This window comes from Tupaia chinensis, unplaced genomic scaffold (assembly GCF_000334495.1).
Source record: "Tupaia chinensis unplaced genomic scaffold, TupChi_1.0 Scaffold000523_1, whole genome shotgun sequence".
NCBI lineage: Eukaryota > Metazoa > Chordata > Mammalia > Scandentia > Tupaiidae > Tupaia > Tupaia belangeri.
The window spans coordinates 2,358,497-2,374,965 of NW_006160036.1; the positions used below are offsets into that span (position 1 = coordinate 2,358,497).

At 45.2% G+C, this 16,469-nt stretch overlaps 1 protein-coding gene across 1 annotated transcript in view; it reads left to right on the plus strand.

The window, feature by feature from the left end:
* The window catches only part of WWP2 (WW domain containing E3 ubiquitin protein ligase 2), a 164,943-nt gene that overhangs the window by 128,616 nt on the left and 19,858 nt on the right, over positions 1-16,469 (plus strand). The window contains exons 9-10 of the mRNA XM_006156931.3: positions 5,539-5,713; positions 13,215-13,269. Coding sequence (XP_006156993.1) covers positions 5,539-5,713; positions 13,215-13,269 — 230 coding nt within the window. The remainder of the gene's footprint in view (positions 1-5,538; positions 5,714-13,214; positions 13,270-16,469) is intronic.

Below are 16,469 nucleotides of genomic sequence, written 5' to 3' on the forward strand. Positions count from 1 at the left end.
CTCCCTCAGCAGTTTTGTTGATGTGAAAGGTTGGTATGAAACAAGCATGCTCACCTTGTGTGCTGAGAGGACCCCAGGTTTCATGGAGATGCCACTGGTACCAAAGAGGGCATCCGACTTCCGTTGTGTTTTTGTATATTGCAATTCTGCATAAGATTTCATCTATTGAAATAAAGGGTGGGACGTTTGAAATTCACCCTGACAGAGGACTTCTAGGTAAACATGCGGATTGAGCATGTGTTAATTTTCCTTTGTCCTGAAAACCTATTAAAAGGGCGATAAAAGTATTTTTTAAAAAGCATAAGCCATCAGCAATAAAGGAATGGTAGAGAAGAAACGGCATATGGATGCCAGTCAGAGTGTAGTTGCTGACCAATGGCAGAGCTCTGTCAAACCCACCTCCAGGATGCAGTCTCCATCAGGAATCTGGCCAACTTGCACCACAGAGCCCTGGAAAGCATCAATGAGTGGGGACCCTGAGGACGGGTGTGGATCGAGATAAAAACCTGAAGCTCAGTTGGAAATTTTTTCAGGGAGCAGTTAGAGTCCCAGGCAGCCAACTGCCACTCTTATTTCTCTGCCATTCATGTATGTGTGTGCATGCACATGTGTGTGCACACACAGCCACATGACTGCTGTTGATCCTGAGAAGCTCCCAAGAGAGTGGGACCAGCTTTGAGGACACAGACCATACCTGTAGGCAGGAAGAAACTCAGAAAAAGAGGTGAAGTGGAAATGCCATCTCTGGTCCTCAGGCTAAAGGCTTGCGAGTTCTTTTGCTGGGGATAAGAATAACAGATTGTGATATTTGGGGACCTCTAGTGAAACAGCTGAGCCTCCGCCTGGTCACTGCAGTGAAGCTCTGGCCAGCAGCCTCCACTTGGGTGCACAGAGCACTCAGTATTTCAAGGCTCACTCGTAAATGTGAATAAGCAAACAGAAAAAAAGGGATGTGGTGAAAGCAGTGATAGGGATCTGGAGAAAACCTGAGAAAGGAAAAACAAATTCTAATTTATATCATCAAATGTTTGGGAGAAAACAGCATTTGTGCAAGAAGAACAGCAAACTGTGAAATGAACTCAGAAAACAAGAACTTTTAGAAATGAATATACATGACAACAGTAATTTTAAAAAGTTAATTAATTAGAATAGCTCAAAGATCAATTTAGAGATAAGAATGTAAGAAAATGGGTACAGGTGGTCCAGTATGTGAATAGTGGTTCTAGCAAGAACAGAAACAGGATAGGAGAAGAAAATTGCCAGAACTGAAGTATATTGTCTACAGACTTAGAGAGCCTACCATATCCCAGAGAATGAAAAAAGACCCACACAAGGCACATCTAATGGGATTTCAGCGTGCCAAGAAAAGATCTCAAAAACATCCAAAGGGAATTAACAGGGGAGCTAGAGAGCATCAGGGCTCAAGAGTGCCATCCTTCTCGATAACAGCCGTAAAGCAGGACCTTCGCAAGTCTGATGGAAAATGATTTGCTGTCCCGAGATCTACTTTCAGATTAACTATTAGTCTTTACTTTTTTGGAGAGATTTTTGCTATAGGGTGTGTGTACTTGCTGGAGAAGCAGAGACAGAAAGCAAGAAATCACCCCCTTGCGGGGATGGCCACACTGCAATCCCTTCTCCTCCATTTTCCTCTCGGGATTTGGGGCACATAAATACACGCACCCAGCATGAGTTTTAAGCCTCTGGGTCTAGGACTTGATCTGTGGTTGACTCTGTGGGAGTCCAGCAATGAACAGCTGCACCATCTACTGGCCTCAACTTTTATTTTTAATTACTAGATGGCACATTTACTTACCAGAGAGAGAGAGAGAGAGAGAGAGAGAGCAAGCACCCCCAATGTGGTGTGGTCACACCACAATCACTTTTTCACTTTCTCTATCCTTTTTTTTTTTGGAGAGGTTTTTCGCTATAGGGTGCGTGCGCTCGCCAGACAGACAGAGAGAGACATAGAGACAGAAAGCGGGAAATCACCCCCCAGGGGATGGTCACGCTGCAATCCCTTCTCCTCCATTCTCCTCTTGGGATCTTGGGCACGCACGTACACGCACCCGGCGTGAGTTTTAAGCCACCGGGTCCGGGACGTGAACCTCGGTCAACTACGTGGGAGTTCAGCGACATAGCCATTACGCTAACTGCTGGTTCCCACTTTCTCTATCCTTATAAAGGATTTTGGGAATCTATGTACCTGCACCTAGGGCCAGGATTAGAACCGTGGCTGGCTAATGGGATCTGGCTCCCTATACATAACAATTAACTCCTGTGCTATAGGGCTGGCCCATGTTTAGTCATTTTAACATGCAAGTGTGAAAGTAGAAATAAAGTTACCTTTGGGCCAGCAGGTGGCTTTGCGGTTAAGGCACTGGATCCTACATGTCCAGACCACAGTTCAAGTCCCAGACCATCTAGTTGTGCTCAGAATCCTGAGAGTAGATTGGAGGAGAAGGGATTGTGGTATAGCCATCCTTTCTGAGGGGATGACTCCTCACTTTCCCTCTTTATCTCTGGCAAGTGCATATAGTAAAAACTTTTAAAAAAGAAAGAAAGAAAGATAAATAAATTAAAGGCATTGTCAGACATGCTGGCTCTCAAAGAAGTTTGGTGTATGTCTTCTGAGAAGCTTCTAGATGATTTATTCCGCCAAGCGAGAGAAGGCAAGAAAGAAGACATGGAATACAGGGCACTGAAACTCAACCCAGAAGCCATGCACGTTCCTAGGAGGAAGAGCAAGGAACAGAACTCAGGACAATAATGTAGAGCAGTTGAAATGTATTCATACAACTCGACTGTCCACAGCAGATGAAAGTGTGGGAGAGGCGTGGCTGGGGCATTAATGCCACCTGTTCTGTCAGAGGATCTGGGGCAAATCAGTGATAGGCTATTGAAGACCTAGACAGAAACAAGGTGATTCTTCCAGAAACAAAGGAGTTGTTCAAGAAAGAAGATATATTTGTTGTGTTCTATATCGTCATTATATGAACTCTGAATATTGATTTAATGATTTTCCACATTGGGATGATGAGAGGAGACGGTGTGTGTGTGTTGGAGGGTTGAACATAGTAAGTAAATCCTCAGCTTTGCTAGTGGAGAGTCCATGAGTAATATCAAAGATAGCAAAAATCAGGAAAGAATGGGATAGATGTATTGTTTACAGATGTGTATAGTAGAAGAAGCAGTTGAGGGTAGTTGCCCCTGGGGGAAAGGAGTCTACAGTGGTACAGAAACCACTGCTTTTCATGTTGATCCCGGTAGTTCTATTTGCATTTCAAAAATAACGTCACTTCTTTGATAACAAATAAAAAGTGAGTAAAAATGACGAGGTTAGGGGCTAGCAGGTGATGTGGTAGTTTAGGCACTGAATTCCTACATGGCTCACTGCAGTTTGAGTCCTGGACCCAGTGGCTTGAAAATCATGCTGGGCTCGTGCGCACATATGCCCATAATCCTGAGAGAATGGAAGAGAAGGGATTGCGGTGTGGCTGTCCATCCTGGGAGGTGATTTCTCACTCTCTATCAGTCTCTCTTATTTCTCTCCTGTGAGTGTAAAAACCTTAAAAAGACTAAAAGTGGGAAGGTTCCAAATCACATGCCCACTCTTGGTCCTGTCAAGCATTCATCTCTGGGTTTGGGAACAGACATGCAGTAATCTTTAAGGGTCTTTTTCTTTCTTTCTTTTTTTTAATAAAAAACATAACTATAATACCATTGTCCCACCCATCACAATTGCTCATATATCCTTATGTCATGTCTTACCCAGCCCATATTCGCCTGCTCCCAGTTGTCTTAAAATCAGATCCAAACCCAGGGTCAGCACATTGCCTTTGCCTGATCTGTCTCTTAAGTCTCTTTTAATCTGTAAATTCCCCTGTCCTTTTTCATGTATTTATTTTTTAAAGCCACTTATTTGTTGAATAACCTGAGAATTTATCTTGAAGAATCTCTTGTATTCTGGATATGGCTGATTGTAACCCTTGTCTTTACTATAAATAGGTAGGTAGACATGGAGGCTTGATTAGGTTCAACATCACTTTTAACGCCGTGGTATAATTCCCAGCTGTACAGTCCTCGTGAGTTCCGACAAGTACATACAGTTGGATAACTCATACCCGTCAGGATATAGAAAACTTCCATCACCCTAGAAAGCTCCTCCTCCTACTATTTTATTTTTTAGTCACTTCTTCCTTGGGTATGTGGAAATCAAGTTGCGCCAGTCAAGCTACCAAGCACAGCCAAGGACTTTTGCCTTCTGTTCTAGCCCTGACTTGCCTATGAATGTTTCAGGCCCAACTTTGGAAAGGTTGCTTCCTCACTAAAGGTATTTTGGAGAGTCCTGCTGTTGCTCAGACCAACTCTTCTTTTCATAGCAATGCAATATATTTTCATTGGCATCATAAATCAGGAGATTGAAATTGTCTTAAATAATGAAGAAAAATTATTGGCTCATATAACTGAAAAATTCTAGCTGTAAATTTTGGCATCAAGTGAAGCTTGATCTAGCAGTTCAACAATATCACCAAGTGGCTGGCTTTCATTTTTCTATTCTACCATTCAGTGTGTCCGCTTAATATTGTGTTTGGGTTCAACATGGTAGCCAGTAGCTCCCAGCACTGCGTGCTTTCTGTCGTGTTCAGCAAGGATGAGAAACTTTATTTTTCCTGTAATTCCTAGCCCAAAGTTCTGCGATTCACGCCTCAGCCCAGCCAGCATAGATCCCATACCTACTCTCGGACGAGTCAAGCCTTCAGCTCTGGGATTGGTTACAGAGTCACCACCCCAGGACTTCATGTATCCCTTAAAAAGGAAATCAAAAGTGATCACAAGGGGGGAACCAGCAGTTAGCGTAATGGCTGTGTCGCTGGACTCCCACCTAGTCGACCGCGGTTCATGTCCCGGACCCGGTGGCTTAAAACTCACGCCGGGCGCGTGTGCGTGCGTGCCCAAGATCCCGAGAGGAGAATGGAGGAGAAGGGATTGCGGCGTGACCATCCCCCCTGGGAGGTGATTTCTCACTTTCTGTCTGTGTCTCTCTCTGTCTGGCGAGCACACGTGCCCTATAGCGAAAACGTCTCAAAAAAAAAAAAAAAAAAGGGATCACAAATGTCTTCTCTGATCATCTAAGCCCCGACGCTTCTGTGATTGGGGCACGTTCCAATGATGCCCAAGATCCCGAGAGGAGAATGGAGGAGAAGGGATTGCGGCGTGACCATCCCCCCTGGGAGGTGATTTCTCACTTTCTGTCTGTGTCTCTCTCTGTCTGGCGAGCACACGTGCCCTATAGCGAAAACGTCTCAAAAAAAAAAAAAAAAAAGTGATCACAAATGTCTTCTCTGATCATCTAAGCCCAGAAGCTTCTGTGATTGGGGTCTGTTCAAATGTGCATCCCTGAAGCAGCCACGCTCCTATGCCAGATATTACACTTTGGCCACTCAGTCCTTCCTTGCCAGGCATCATGAAATTTTTCTAGAATTTGGGATAGAGATGCAGCGATCACTATTTTGTCTTGGAACTTCCAATTTCCAGCTGGGAGAAACGCACAGATCCCCGAGGCAGATTTTACTATGTGGACCACAACACTAGGACCACCACCTGGCAGCGCCCCACGGCCGAGTACGTGCGGAACTACGAGCAGTGGCAGTCACAACGCAACCAGCTCCAGGGAGCCATGCAGCACTTCAGCCAAAGATTCCTCTATCAGGTGAGAGGGTGGCGGGAGGGAACCTCCCTGTATCTTAGAATGTGCAGCCTCACACATTCTCTGTTGACTGCGTGTTCACCAGGGAAAATGGTGTAGCATCAGTTCTCTGACCTTGGAGATTTTACTCATCACAGTGAAATTCTTCAAATTCCATTTTCTAACTTAGTAAGTCCACGGCTAGCCTCTGTGGTTAAGAATCAAAATGTCCGAAACTGAATTCACCATTGTTCCAAGATGCCTTTTTTTTTCTCCTTCCATTTAAATCCTTGTTTCCTGATTTGAAACCTGAAGGTTAGCTTTGACTTCTCCCATGCCTCACCTCTCTAGATCAAAGCACTCACCCAAGTCCTTCTCTTTCCGTCACTGTTAATACTCGTTTTCAGCTCTTTAGTATCTGACAGATTCTCAAGAATGAGGGACCTTTAAAGCTCATCTAGATTAGGGATTGACAAGCAGTAGTTCATGGGCCAAACCTGCTGACCGTGGCTGCTTTCATGCCTCCACTGTAGAGTTAATATAATATGGCCCGCAAAGCCTTTTTTTTTTTTTTTTTTTTGGCTTGCATGCTTGCTGGAGAGAAACAGAGAAAGAGCACACACACACACACACACCAGGAGGGATAGCCGTACCATAATCTTTTCTTCTTCTGGGATTTTGAACTCACATGCACATGTGTCCAGTGTGTTTTCCAAGCTGCTGCATCTGGGACTCGAACAGCGTTGTCAGCTATGTAGGATCCAGCCACCTTAGCCACCATGCTACTGACTGGCCCCAAGTCTAAATATTTCATGTCTGGCTCTTTGGAGGAAATGTTGACCAACTCCTGGTTTAGATCAACCTCCTTCCACCCTGATTCTTTATTGTCCAGTGTCCCTTCCATCTAAACTGTTCACATAGTCTTTCGGTTATTCTTTCTGCTAGTGTTCCTTCTCTTCCAATCTGTGTTGCCTATGCCCACAAAAGCAGTCTTCAAACATTACTGTCATTATGTCACTTTACTGACTAAAAATCCTCTCGTCGCCATTACCTATAGAATGACATGTAAATGTTCTAGTCCAGAATTCAGGATGCTCTGGTCCCATATTAACTGTCTCGTGGTCTCAGACCATACTGTGTTCCTTGAGGAACTCACCCAGGCCCATTTCCTGATCTTTCCATCCCATAAGATCCCAGCCCTGTGACCTGAAACTGGGGGAGCCCAGCTAGGAGGATCCCCAGGGTGAGAGCTGACATGTCTGCAGAGCTCCTGAAACATGAAGGTCGAGATCCACTGTGGAAGCAGCATAGGACGTGGTGGTGTGCCGCAGGCCAGAAATGCTTGGAGTGGACCACGATGCTCAGTCACCATGTATAACGCTCTTAATATCCGAAATGAATTGTAACCCCACAACCCCTTTCTAAGTTGGATACCACCCTAATTAGATGCTCAGAAAATCATTAACTCTGTTTAATTAAGTAGCGTTTGTTATTGCCTTGGCCTTCCTCTGTTCATCTTTCCTTGCTCACCCCAAGCAGGAGCCACGTCATCAACCGGAAGTCGCTATAGCACCTCCCTTGGCTAGCTTGTCCTTTATTCTGTGTGTGGGGCTGATTGCTCATTCTAAAGTGTGGACGAGCAGAAAGTGTGATGGCTGTCATGTTGTTGCCCCCAGGTCTGTTGTCATGCCAGTCTACAACCCATTTCCTAATGTCCCAGGGTGCCTTTGTTGTTAGGATCATTTTACACTTTTTCTTGCCTGTTTGCTTCACCCTTGCATTTCCCCTGGTCCTCTGTTTTGTGTTCTGTGGTCCACGCAGCATACATATCTGCACAGTCATGCATGTTGTGTCCTGATCACAGAGCCTACCATTTTCACAGTTCCTCTTCCTTTATTTCCCCTTTGTCCCTCCCACAGTAACGAAAGGAGGTAGCTGGAGTTTGCAAATTGAAACAAATCTGGACCATCCGTGGTCTTGCCCGGCAGGGCACTGTGAACATTCTTATGCCGGACTTCCCACCCTTCCACCCCTTCACACATGCCTGGCATCTACCGTTGGAATGTTTCAAAACTGGATGGAATCTGGCCATTCTCTGCATTTCAGAGATTGTTCTTCTTGAGCTTAGCCCTGAAGACTTTGCCTGCCATTTTCCTGAGTGGTCAGGGTTGCAAAACTGGGTAGGTCTAGGCATCTTTCTTCTTTGACTTGTCTGTCCTTTGACTTAGAGACAAGGATACATTTTAGGAGTTTGACATAGTTTTGTCTATTTGAATAATCAATGTCTCACTCTCTCTCTCAAAAAACAAAAACAAAAACAACAAATAAACTACTAAAGAAATCTTTTTTTTCTTTCTTTTTTTTTTTTGGAGAGGTTTTTGCTGTAGGGCACATGCACTCAACAGGAAGACAGAGAGAGACAGAGAGACAGAAAGCAAGAAATCACCCCCCAGGGGGGATGGCCACGCTGCAGTCCCTTCTCCTCCATTCTCCTCTCAGGATCTTGGGCACGCACACACACACACCCGGCGTGAGTTTAAGCCATCGGGTCCGGGACTCAAACTATGGTCGACTACATGGGAGTTCAGCAACATAGCCATTATGCTAACTGCTGGTCCCTCTTTTTTTTTTTTTTTTTTTTTGAGAGAGAGATTTTTGCTATAGGCCATGTATGCTCACCACAGAGACAGAAAGCGAGAAATCACTCCCCAGAGTGGATAGCCATGCCTTAATCCCTTCTCCTCCATTCTTGGGCATGCACGCTCATGCACTTGGTGTGAGTTTCAAGCTGCTGGGTACAGGACTTAAACCATGATGGGCCATGTGGGAGTCCAGGGACATAACCATTATACCACCTGCTGGTTCTAATAAATCTTTTTTATTGTGTACCAAGTAAGTTATGTTGGGTGACCAAAATGTTTGATGTGTGAGAACGAAGACAGGGATTCAGGAGTTCTTGTCATCCTGACAATTTTGGAGATCTTTTCCTCTTGCCCACCTCTCATTTTAAGAACACCATTCTGGCCTTCTAGAGGTAGGATTTTGACTTGGTGCATCCCTGGAAGGAAAACATCTAAATGTCAAAACGTTTTCCTTCTTGAGTACCATAAAATGGTTTTCTCAGCTTTGCTGGGTAGGTAGGAGGCTTCTGGACAGAGACGGTGGCTACCTTTTCTCCGTGAAAGAAGACTTGTGTTGAAAACGTGGTAGGATCTTTTCTTGGTCTGTATCCAATGTCTCTCTGTTGATTTTCCTCCCTTCTGGATTTGGTTTTCCCCTCTTGTTTGCTTGGTGCCATGTCCTGGTTACGAGTAAGAAGGATTGCTTTCATATAGTTATTTTGGGGTTTGGCTGTGGCCCAGGGTTTGCCTCAGAAGACTTAAGAGCTGATAGTATACTAGCGTCTCCCCTCCTCCTCGAGCTGGACGTAACTGAGACCCAGTTCTTCGCTGTACTGCAGAGAACATGAAATACAATTCAGGATGAGATCCAGGGAACCCAGGTTGCAGTGTCCCGTGATTCCTTCCTGCTGTCGGCTCCAGCACACACCTATTTCAGTTTCTCTAAGTTAATCGTTCTCCTTATTTTAAAAATGTTTTCCTTTCCTAACGCCCCCAGTGTGCCTTTGTTGCTTGTGATCGCCATGCACCTTTTCTTGTTCGTTTCACCTGCAGTTCCCAGGGCCCTCTGTTATATGTTCCCGCTGTGGTCCACGGTGCAGGCATTGTGTCATGTTCACACAGCCCACCATTTCTGTGGCACTCCTTCCTTTATTCTTCCTCTCATAACCAGCATCTGCAGGATTGAAACAGATCATTTTGTGGCTCCTAATATGTAGATTCCAGCTTCCATTATCCAGAAATGGGCAGCTTGTTTCTGATTCTGCAGGGACACCTTTTGTTGAATTCTCCAATACTTAGCCATTGTTCTGTTACTATCAGGTGCATCCTTAAAAAAAAAATTTGCTGGGCCTCAGCAGGTGGCATACTGGTTAAGGCACTGGATTCCCACACGGTTGACAGCAGTTTGAATCTCAGACTTGGCGGTTTGAAAATCACAACAGATGTGTATGTATATGTCCCCAGAATCCGAGAGAATGGAGAAGGGATTGTGGCATGGCCATTCCCCCTGAGGGGTGATTTCTCACTTTCTCTTTCTCTGTCTCTCTCTGGTGAGTGTAAGTGTCCTATGGCAAAAACCTAAAAAATAAAAAAAAAAAAAAATAATAATCCTGCCTTCCGTTCTGTATCCTTCATGCCCTCCCCAGAGTCATTTTGCCCTCAACTGTTTTTGCTAGACATTTTTTATTTCTGAGCTTGTGTCTTAAAATATTACTGGAATTTTGTGTTTAGTTCTCCAGGGACTCGAACCCACGTGAGCTCTCTGGCTAGTGGCCTGCACCCCAGATCTCCCAACCCAGGGACCATCACCAGCAAAAGTGATTCAGCAGCACTCCTTTTTGTTTCTAGCTGTAAAGAACACTGTCTTGTCTGTTAGTTACGTACACCTCCCAGGATCTCTCCTTTGGCCGTAAGCCCCACCTCTGCCCGAACTGGGTGCCTTTGAGGCTGTGTTGCATGCAGCACTGTGGGATCTCTCATTTTAGGGAAATGCGGTAGAAGAAAGGGGACTCTGGGTTGGTTTATTGGAAGGGTGGGGTTTGGGACTTTTGGTTTTCTGACCATGATGTGTATAGCTTTTATCATTCATTTCTCCTTGGCTTTTGTTCACTTCCTTCCTTTTGACTTTCTTTCTTTTTTTTTTCCTAGCTTTCTTTTCTTAATTTTCAAGTTGTATGTACTTTAGGAAAGAAATGCCCCCAAAAGAAGAGTGTTTCATTTTAGCTATCGGAAGTAAAATTGTTATGAGCATCAACTTCCACTATTCGTTTTGTGTAATACTTGTGTTTGTTAATCTCTGGTCTCGCTTGCTTTCCTGTCTGCTTCTTCTCTTCTCCCCTTTCTTCAAGTTGTTGTGGGAAGGGATTGGATGCCAAGGAAATTTTTTTTTTAAAGGTTTTTGCCATTGGCCATATGCACTTGCCAGAGGGACAGTGAGAGGGCAAGTGAGAAATCACCCTTGGGTGGATAGCCACGCTAGAATTCCTTCACCTCCTGGGATTTGGACACACACATGCACCCAATGTAGATAGGCACACACAAGCCACCGGAACATGGAATCAGATTGCTGTCTGCCATGTTGGAGTCCAGCACCTTAACCACTGCACCACCTGCTGGCTCTGCCAAAGAAATTAGAAACAAATAAACAAAATAACAAAAGAGCCAACATGGTAGGAAGTTTGAGATATTAAAAATAAATAAATAGATAGATAGAGGGAAGGGTTGAGAAGAGAACTGATAAATGTTTTTTGATTTTTAGTGTGCTGTAGGGCATGTGTGCTTGCCAGAGAGGGAAGCAAGGGGGGTTGGCCATGCCACAATCACTCCTCCTCCATTCTCCTCTTGGGATTTTGGGCACACACATACATACGCACACATACATGGCATGATTTTCAAGCTGCCAAGTTTGGGATTTGAACTGTGCAGTGGCCATGCGAGATGCAGCACCCTAACTTCCACTCCATCTGCTGGCCCAGTAACTGTTTTTTTTTATTCCTAGTTCCATGCTGGTCTTGGAGGCGGTCAGTAAAGACTTTGTGTCTGCCGATTTGTAGGGATAAGCAAAAGATGACTGTAAGTCCACTCTAGCCTGGTTGGTACCAGCTGCTGGTTCATTTCCATCAGAACCCCGAATGCTTTTTAGATTACTCGTTCTGAGGGAAGATAGGAAGGGGGAAACAAGTTTGCACCAGAGCTTTCTTTCTTCTTTAAAATAACCTTTTCTGTAGGTCTTCCCTTTTGCCTAGGCTCCATGCATACCAAGTACATTCTGTTTGGCTTCATTATCTGACATATGTGTGCTTTCACATCTGTTCTTTACTTCTGCTAACAAATGTTTTTATGGACTGTTATTGTATACTACCTACAAAACAAAATTGGAGGAACTTGGATTTTATCAATAGCCCTCTCTCTCAGCACATACATACACCCACCAAAATGACTCCCGTGCATTCAGGTGATATTTTTCAGTAATGATTAGACAAATCTGAATTGTGATAGAGATTTCAAGCATGTCCCGGAGACTGCCTATAAAGTGCCCTAAGTCAAGGACGCTTCCCCTCACCTTCCTGCAGTGTCCGTCTCTGGGAGTAGGAGAGCCTTCTCTGAAGGGGGCTCTGTCCTATCAAGGAACCTAAGTTTTCAAGACATCTTTGTTAGAACTTGCTTGGAAGAGAAGCCTGTGTTGCCACCTTGGAAATAAAGTTTCTCTGTCCTTTTAGCTGGGGATGGGGCGGGAGGGTGGGGTGTGCTGTGAGAGGGGGTTTGCTGGCAGTTGAGTCCCTCCAGTGTTTTCTCAAGCTGAGACTGAGCACCATTCATCTTGCTGCCCGTGTGTGGCTCCGTCACCCTCAGACGGGCCAGCCCAGCGGCCTGAAGTCTGCATTTAGAACTTGATCCCCTAATATAACGATTAAATTTTAGTAAGTGAAATAAAAATGCTGTGGGGGAAAAAAAAAAGACAGAAAGAGTTGAACAATTCTTGTTTTATTTAACTACAAAAAGTTTTTGACAGCACCCCCTTCCCTGCAGGATATGAGAACTCTCGGTCCGCTGCAACCCTTCCCTGGAGACCTGAAGGCAGAATTAATTTGGGGGTGGAGTGGATTCTAATGTAAACAGCAACCTTGAGTTGGTTACCCCCTTCTTTCTCCTGTCTCCCCTTCTCTTTTGCCACCCTGCCCCCAGCCCCACCTCTCCAGACAGGCAAACGTAGAACACTGAACAACTTCAGGTCCAGGCAGGGGAAGAATAAAGGTGCTTTGTGAAGGGAAAGGAAACATTCCTGGGGGAGGTGAGGGGCTCCGCATGAATGTGCCCTCAGTCTGGGTGGGTGCTGTACACCCAGAAGGGAGGAGGGGTGGAGGCTGTCGAGGTGGAGGGGGAGGGCCCAGCCCCAGCCAGGAAGCACTGGGCGTGGGCAGGCTTGTGGGAATGATTTCATTGGAAAGGCCTGCGATATTTTTTCCCCTCCTGCGTGTGGTTCTTGGAGAAAGTTGGAGGTGGTGGTGATTTCAGTCGTCTTGGCCGCCGCGAGCAGAGGCGCTGGGCCCAGCCTGCTGGGAGCCTGCACCCAGCCCTCCTGCCATGCCAGGCTGGCTGCCTGTCCTAGCCGCCCTGGCCTGCCTTCCTCAGTGCACCTTTTCCTCCCCCTAGCTCTGCCCTTTCCAGAACTTACTTGGGCCATCCCTGTGCAGGGTTGTTTTTGGTTTTTCTTTTCTTCTACTTTTTTTTTCTTTTTTTTAAAGACTTTTGAGAGAAGCAGCTGCCACCTAAGGTCCCACAGCATCCTCTACAACGTGCTAAAATGCTAAAGACTCCTTGGCGTTTTCATTTTCATCAGGTGACCTCTTTCTAATTGGTGGCTTTTTTTAACCTTTGTGTTCTGCTATGTTTCTTGTGTTTAGTCTTCGAGTACTTCGACTGACCATGACCCCCTGGGCCCCCTCCCTCCTGGCTGGGGTAAGTACTGAGTTCTACTTCTGCACCCTCGCCTCTCAGCAGCCATGGCACTCTATTATCTCTTGCGCGTCTTCCTTCCTCATTCCTGTCCCTTGGTTTTCCATTTCGCTTCTCTCCAGTGCTCTCTGGGGGTACCCAACCAGAGCAGCTATACTCGATGAAGCCGGAGCTGGAAGGTAGGGAAAGTAATTGAGCTCCCCTGCTCCACTGTCGCGTTCATGAGCCATAGCTATAGGAGGGCGACCCAAAGAAAGCTGTCACTAAGAGCTGTGGGACTCTTGGGTTTGGTCCTGAGATTCAAGGTGTCTACTCAAGAATTCATCCTCCCTGAGATACTTTGATACCGTCTGATTCTCAGATGGATGTGTTTCAGGTGTGTGACTATCTGGTTGGAAAGAGCCCTAACAAACCTTTCTTTGCAGCTGGGACAGTGGCGGATTTTGGCCCAATTTCTACTAGGAGGAGCCCCCTTTTTGTTTGCAACACAGCTGTGAGAGAGGCCAGAGGGAAGCAGAGAGATTGAGGAGGGTGGTGGCTCCGTGAAAGTACAGCATTATAGTTTATAATGCTGTGCTGGGTTCTCCTTGTCATCAGTAACTGCTTCGTAACTATTCCAAGTCCTGGTGTGACCTGCCAGTAATGAGTTAAGGGCCAGACATCCATGATTTGGGGGACATTAAGCTTTCTGGCTGTTCTGGCTTTTGAGGGGCTATGCAAAGAAAAGTCACTAGAGATGGCGAGACCCAGCATATTCGATAGCTCTCCAAGCTGAGACAGAGTTTTATTAGGTCCTGCAGGAGTCCCAGGGAGCTGAAGAAGGCAGTTTTCATGGGAACCAGTTGGGTTTCAGTCACTGGTTGGGCCAGCGTAATGCAGTGACTGCGGGTTTGGTGCGCTAACAGACGCTATTAAACGGGGAGTGCGTGAGCTCTCTGACAAAGGGACGCACATTCTGAGAACTGACAGCTATAGGACGGACATCCACCTGGAAAAGCACAGCTTTGGGGTTGGGTCCTCTCAGTGCAGACACAACTACTCCCTTGGACCTGTAGGGTGTCACCTAGCCTGTTATCACTGCATTCCAGAGTGCTGGGAGACCTTCTAGTCCTCCTAGCGGGAGATAGTGGTTAGGGAGTCCTCCACGCAGTTCTTGATTTCCAGCTAGGGAGTCCCTTATGAACACAGATGACCTTCCCGGCTCCCTGGACCAGTGATGGATCATTGGAATCTCAGAGATTGACAGCAAGTCAAACACAAGAGGGTAAAACCCTTAGGACCCTACCTAGGGAGCAGACAAGAAAACCACACCAGATTAAACAATGTGCAATGCTTTGGCAGCTGGGAACCTAGAGTTTGTTTGTGGTGCTGTAGAGGGAGGCAGTGTAGCCAGTCACAGGAGTTTATTTCTGGATCAGTTCTGCTAGGTGATGGTTACCTGGTAAGACCAGTTATGGAGACTTGAAAACAGCTCCAAGATACAAAGTGGGAAAATCTTTGAGACGGAAGTAGAAGAGCCATGGTCAGACTGAGCCATTACTGATTATGAACAATCAGGAAAAAAAAAGTACGAAACTGTAATAATGGTCCTGGGCACCGTCCTAATCACAGATCCTCTGGGCTCTGTGTGGGCCTCCCCCTCTAGGCAGGGGCATTAAGGTACTTAGAGCCTGCCCTCCAGGAACCAATAGTCTCATTTAGCAGAGGAGATTAAGGGAAACAAGAACACAGACAAGAGCACATAACCCAGAGTGGTACATCATTGCAAAAAGTGCACAGGTCAGCTTTAAGTCGGCATCTTGTAGATATGGTGTTATGGCTTATAATTCTCTTTTTTCCCCGCTTATTCATTCAGTAATTATTTATCAAGTGCCTATCATGTGACAGATGATGTTTTAGGCCTTGCCATCCATCAAAGACCTGGACAAAATCCCTGCCTTCATGGTACTTGTATTCTATTTGGGGAGAGAGGCAAATCAGACTAATTAGGAAAATGAACAGACTTTGTAGTATAATGTCAAACGATGGTAAGTTCTATCAAGAAAACTGAGACCATGAGAGGATGAGTGGCAGAGAATAATAGGGACTGGGGAACATCTTTCTGAGGATGCTAGTATTTATTATTATTATTATTATTATTTTTGTAAGAAGTAGATATCCTTCCCTTTTGCTTTCAGGTTTCTATTGATTCAACATGTCACAATTGGAGTAATTTTGAGTTTCAGTTCTTGAGTTGTTGCAAATGTGGCTGGTGTGACTCCCTCAAGCTGGCTCCCATGTTGATCTGGCATGTCCCCCTTTGTATTTCAGTGCTTCCTTGATTTCTGGTTTAACTTGTTAATTGTTTACCTTGTACTTCCATAGCCCAGACCTGAAATTAGGCATTTTCTCACAGACTGGCTTCATCATTGTGATTACTGAGGTGTGACATTCGCAAAGTGCCAAAAGCACACTAATCTTCAGTTTATAACTCAGAGAATATTTATATATGTGTACAACATGTAAAAACTTCCCAGTCAAAGACAGAACGTTTCCAACACCTACAAAGTTTCCTAGGATCTTTATGCATGTATTTCCTTCTCCTCCATCCTGTATGCAGAGGTAATTACATATACTCCTCGGATATGTATTATTTTTCTCAAGTTTGTATCAGTGAGGGTCATCCATATTCTTGTGTATAGAAATAGTGATAATGATAATGCAGTCTTCTTCACTGCCATATAGTAGTCTATTCAAGTTTTTTTTTTTGAGAGAGAGAGATTTTTGCTATAGGCCATGTATGCTCACCACAGAGACAGAAAGCGAGAAATCACTCCCCAGAGTGGATAGCCATGCCTTAATCCCTTCTCCTCCATTCTTGGGCATGCACGCTCATGCACTTGGTGTGAGTTTCAAGCTGCTGGGTACAGGACTTAAACCATGATGGGCCATGTGGGAGTCCAGGGACATAACCATTATACCACCTGCTGGTTCTAATAAATCTTTTTTATTGTGTACCAAGTAAGTTATGTTGGGTGACCAAAATGTTTGATGTGTGAGAACGAAGACAGGGATTCAGGAGTTCTTGTCATCCTGACAATTTTGGAGATCTTTTCCTCTTGCCCACCTCTCATTTTAAGAACACCATTCTGGCCTTCTAGAGGTAGGATTTTGACTTGGTGCATCCCTGGAAGGAAAACATCTAAATGTCAAAACGTTTTCCT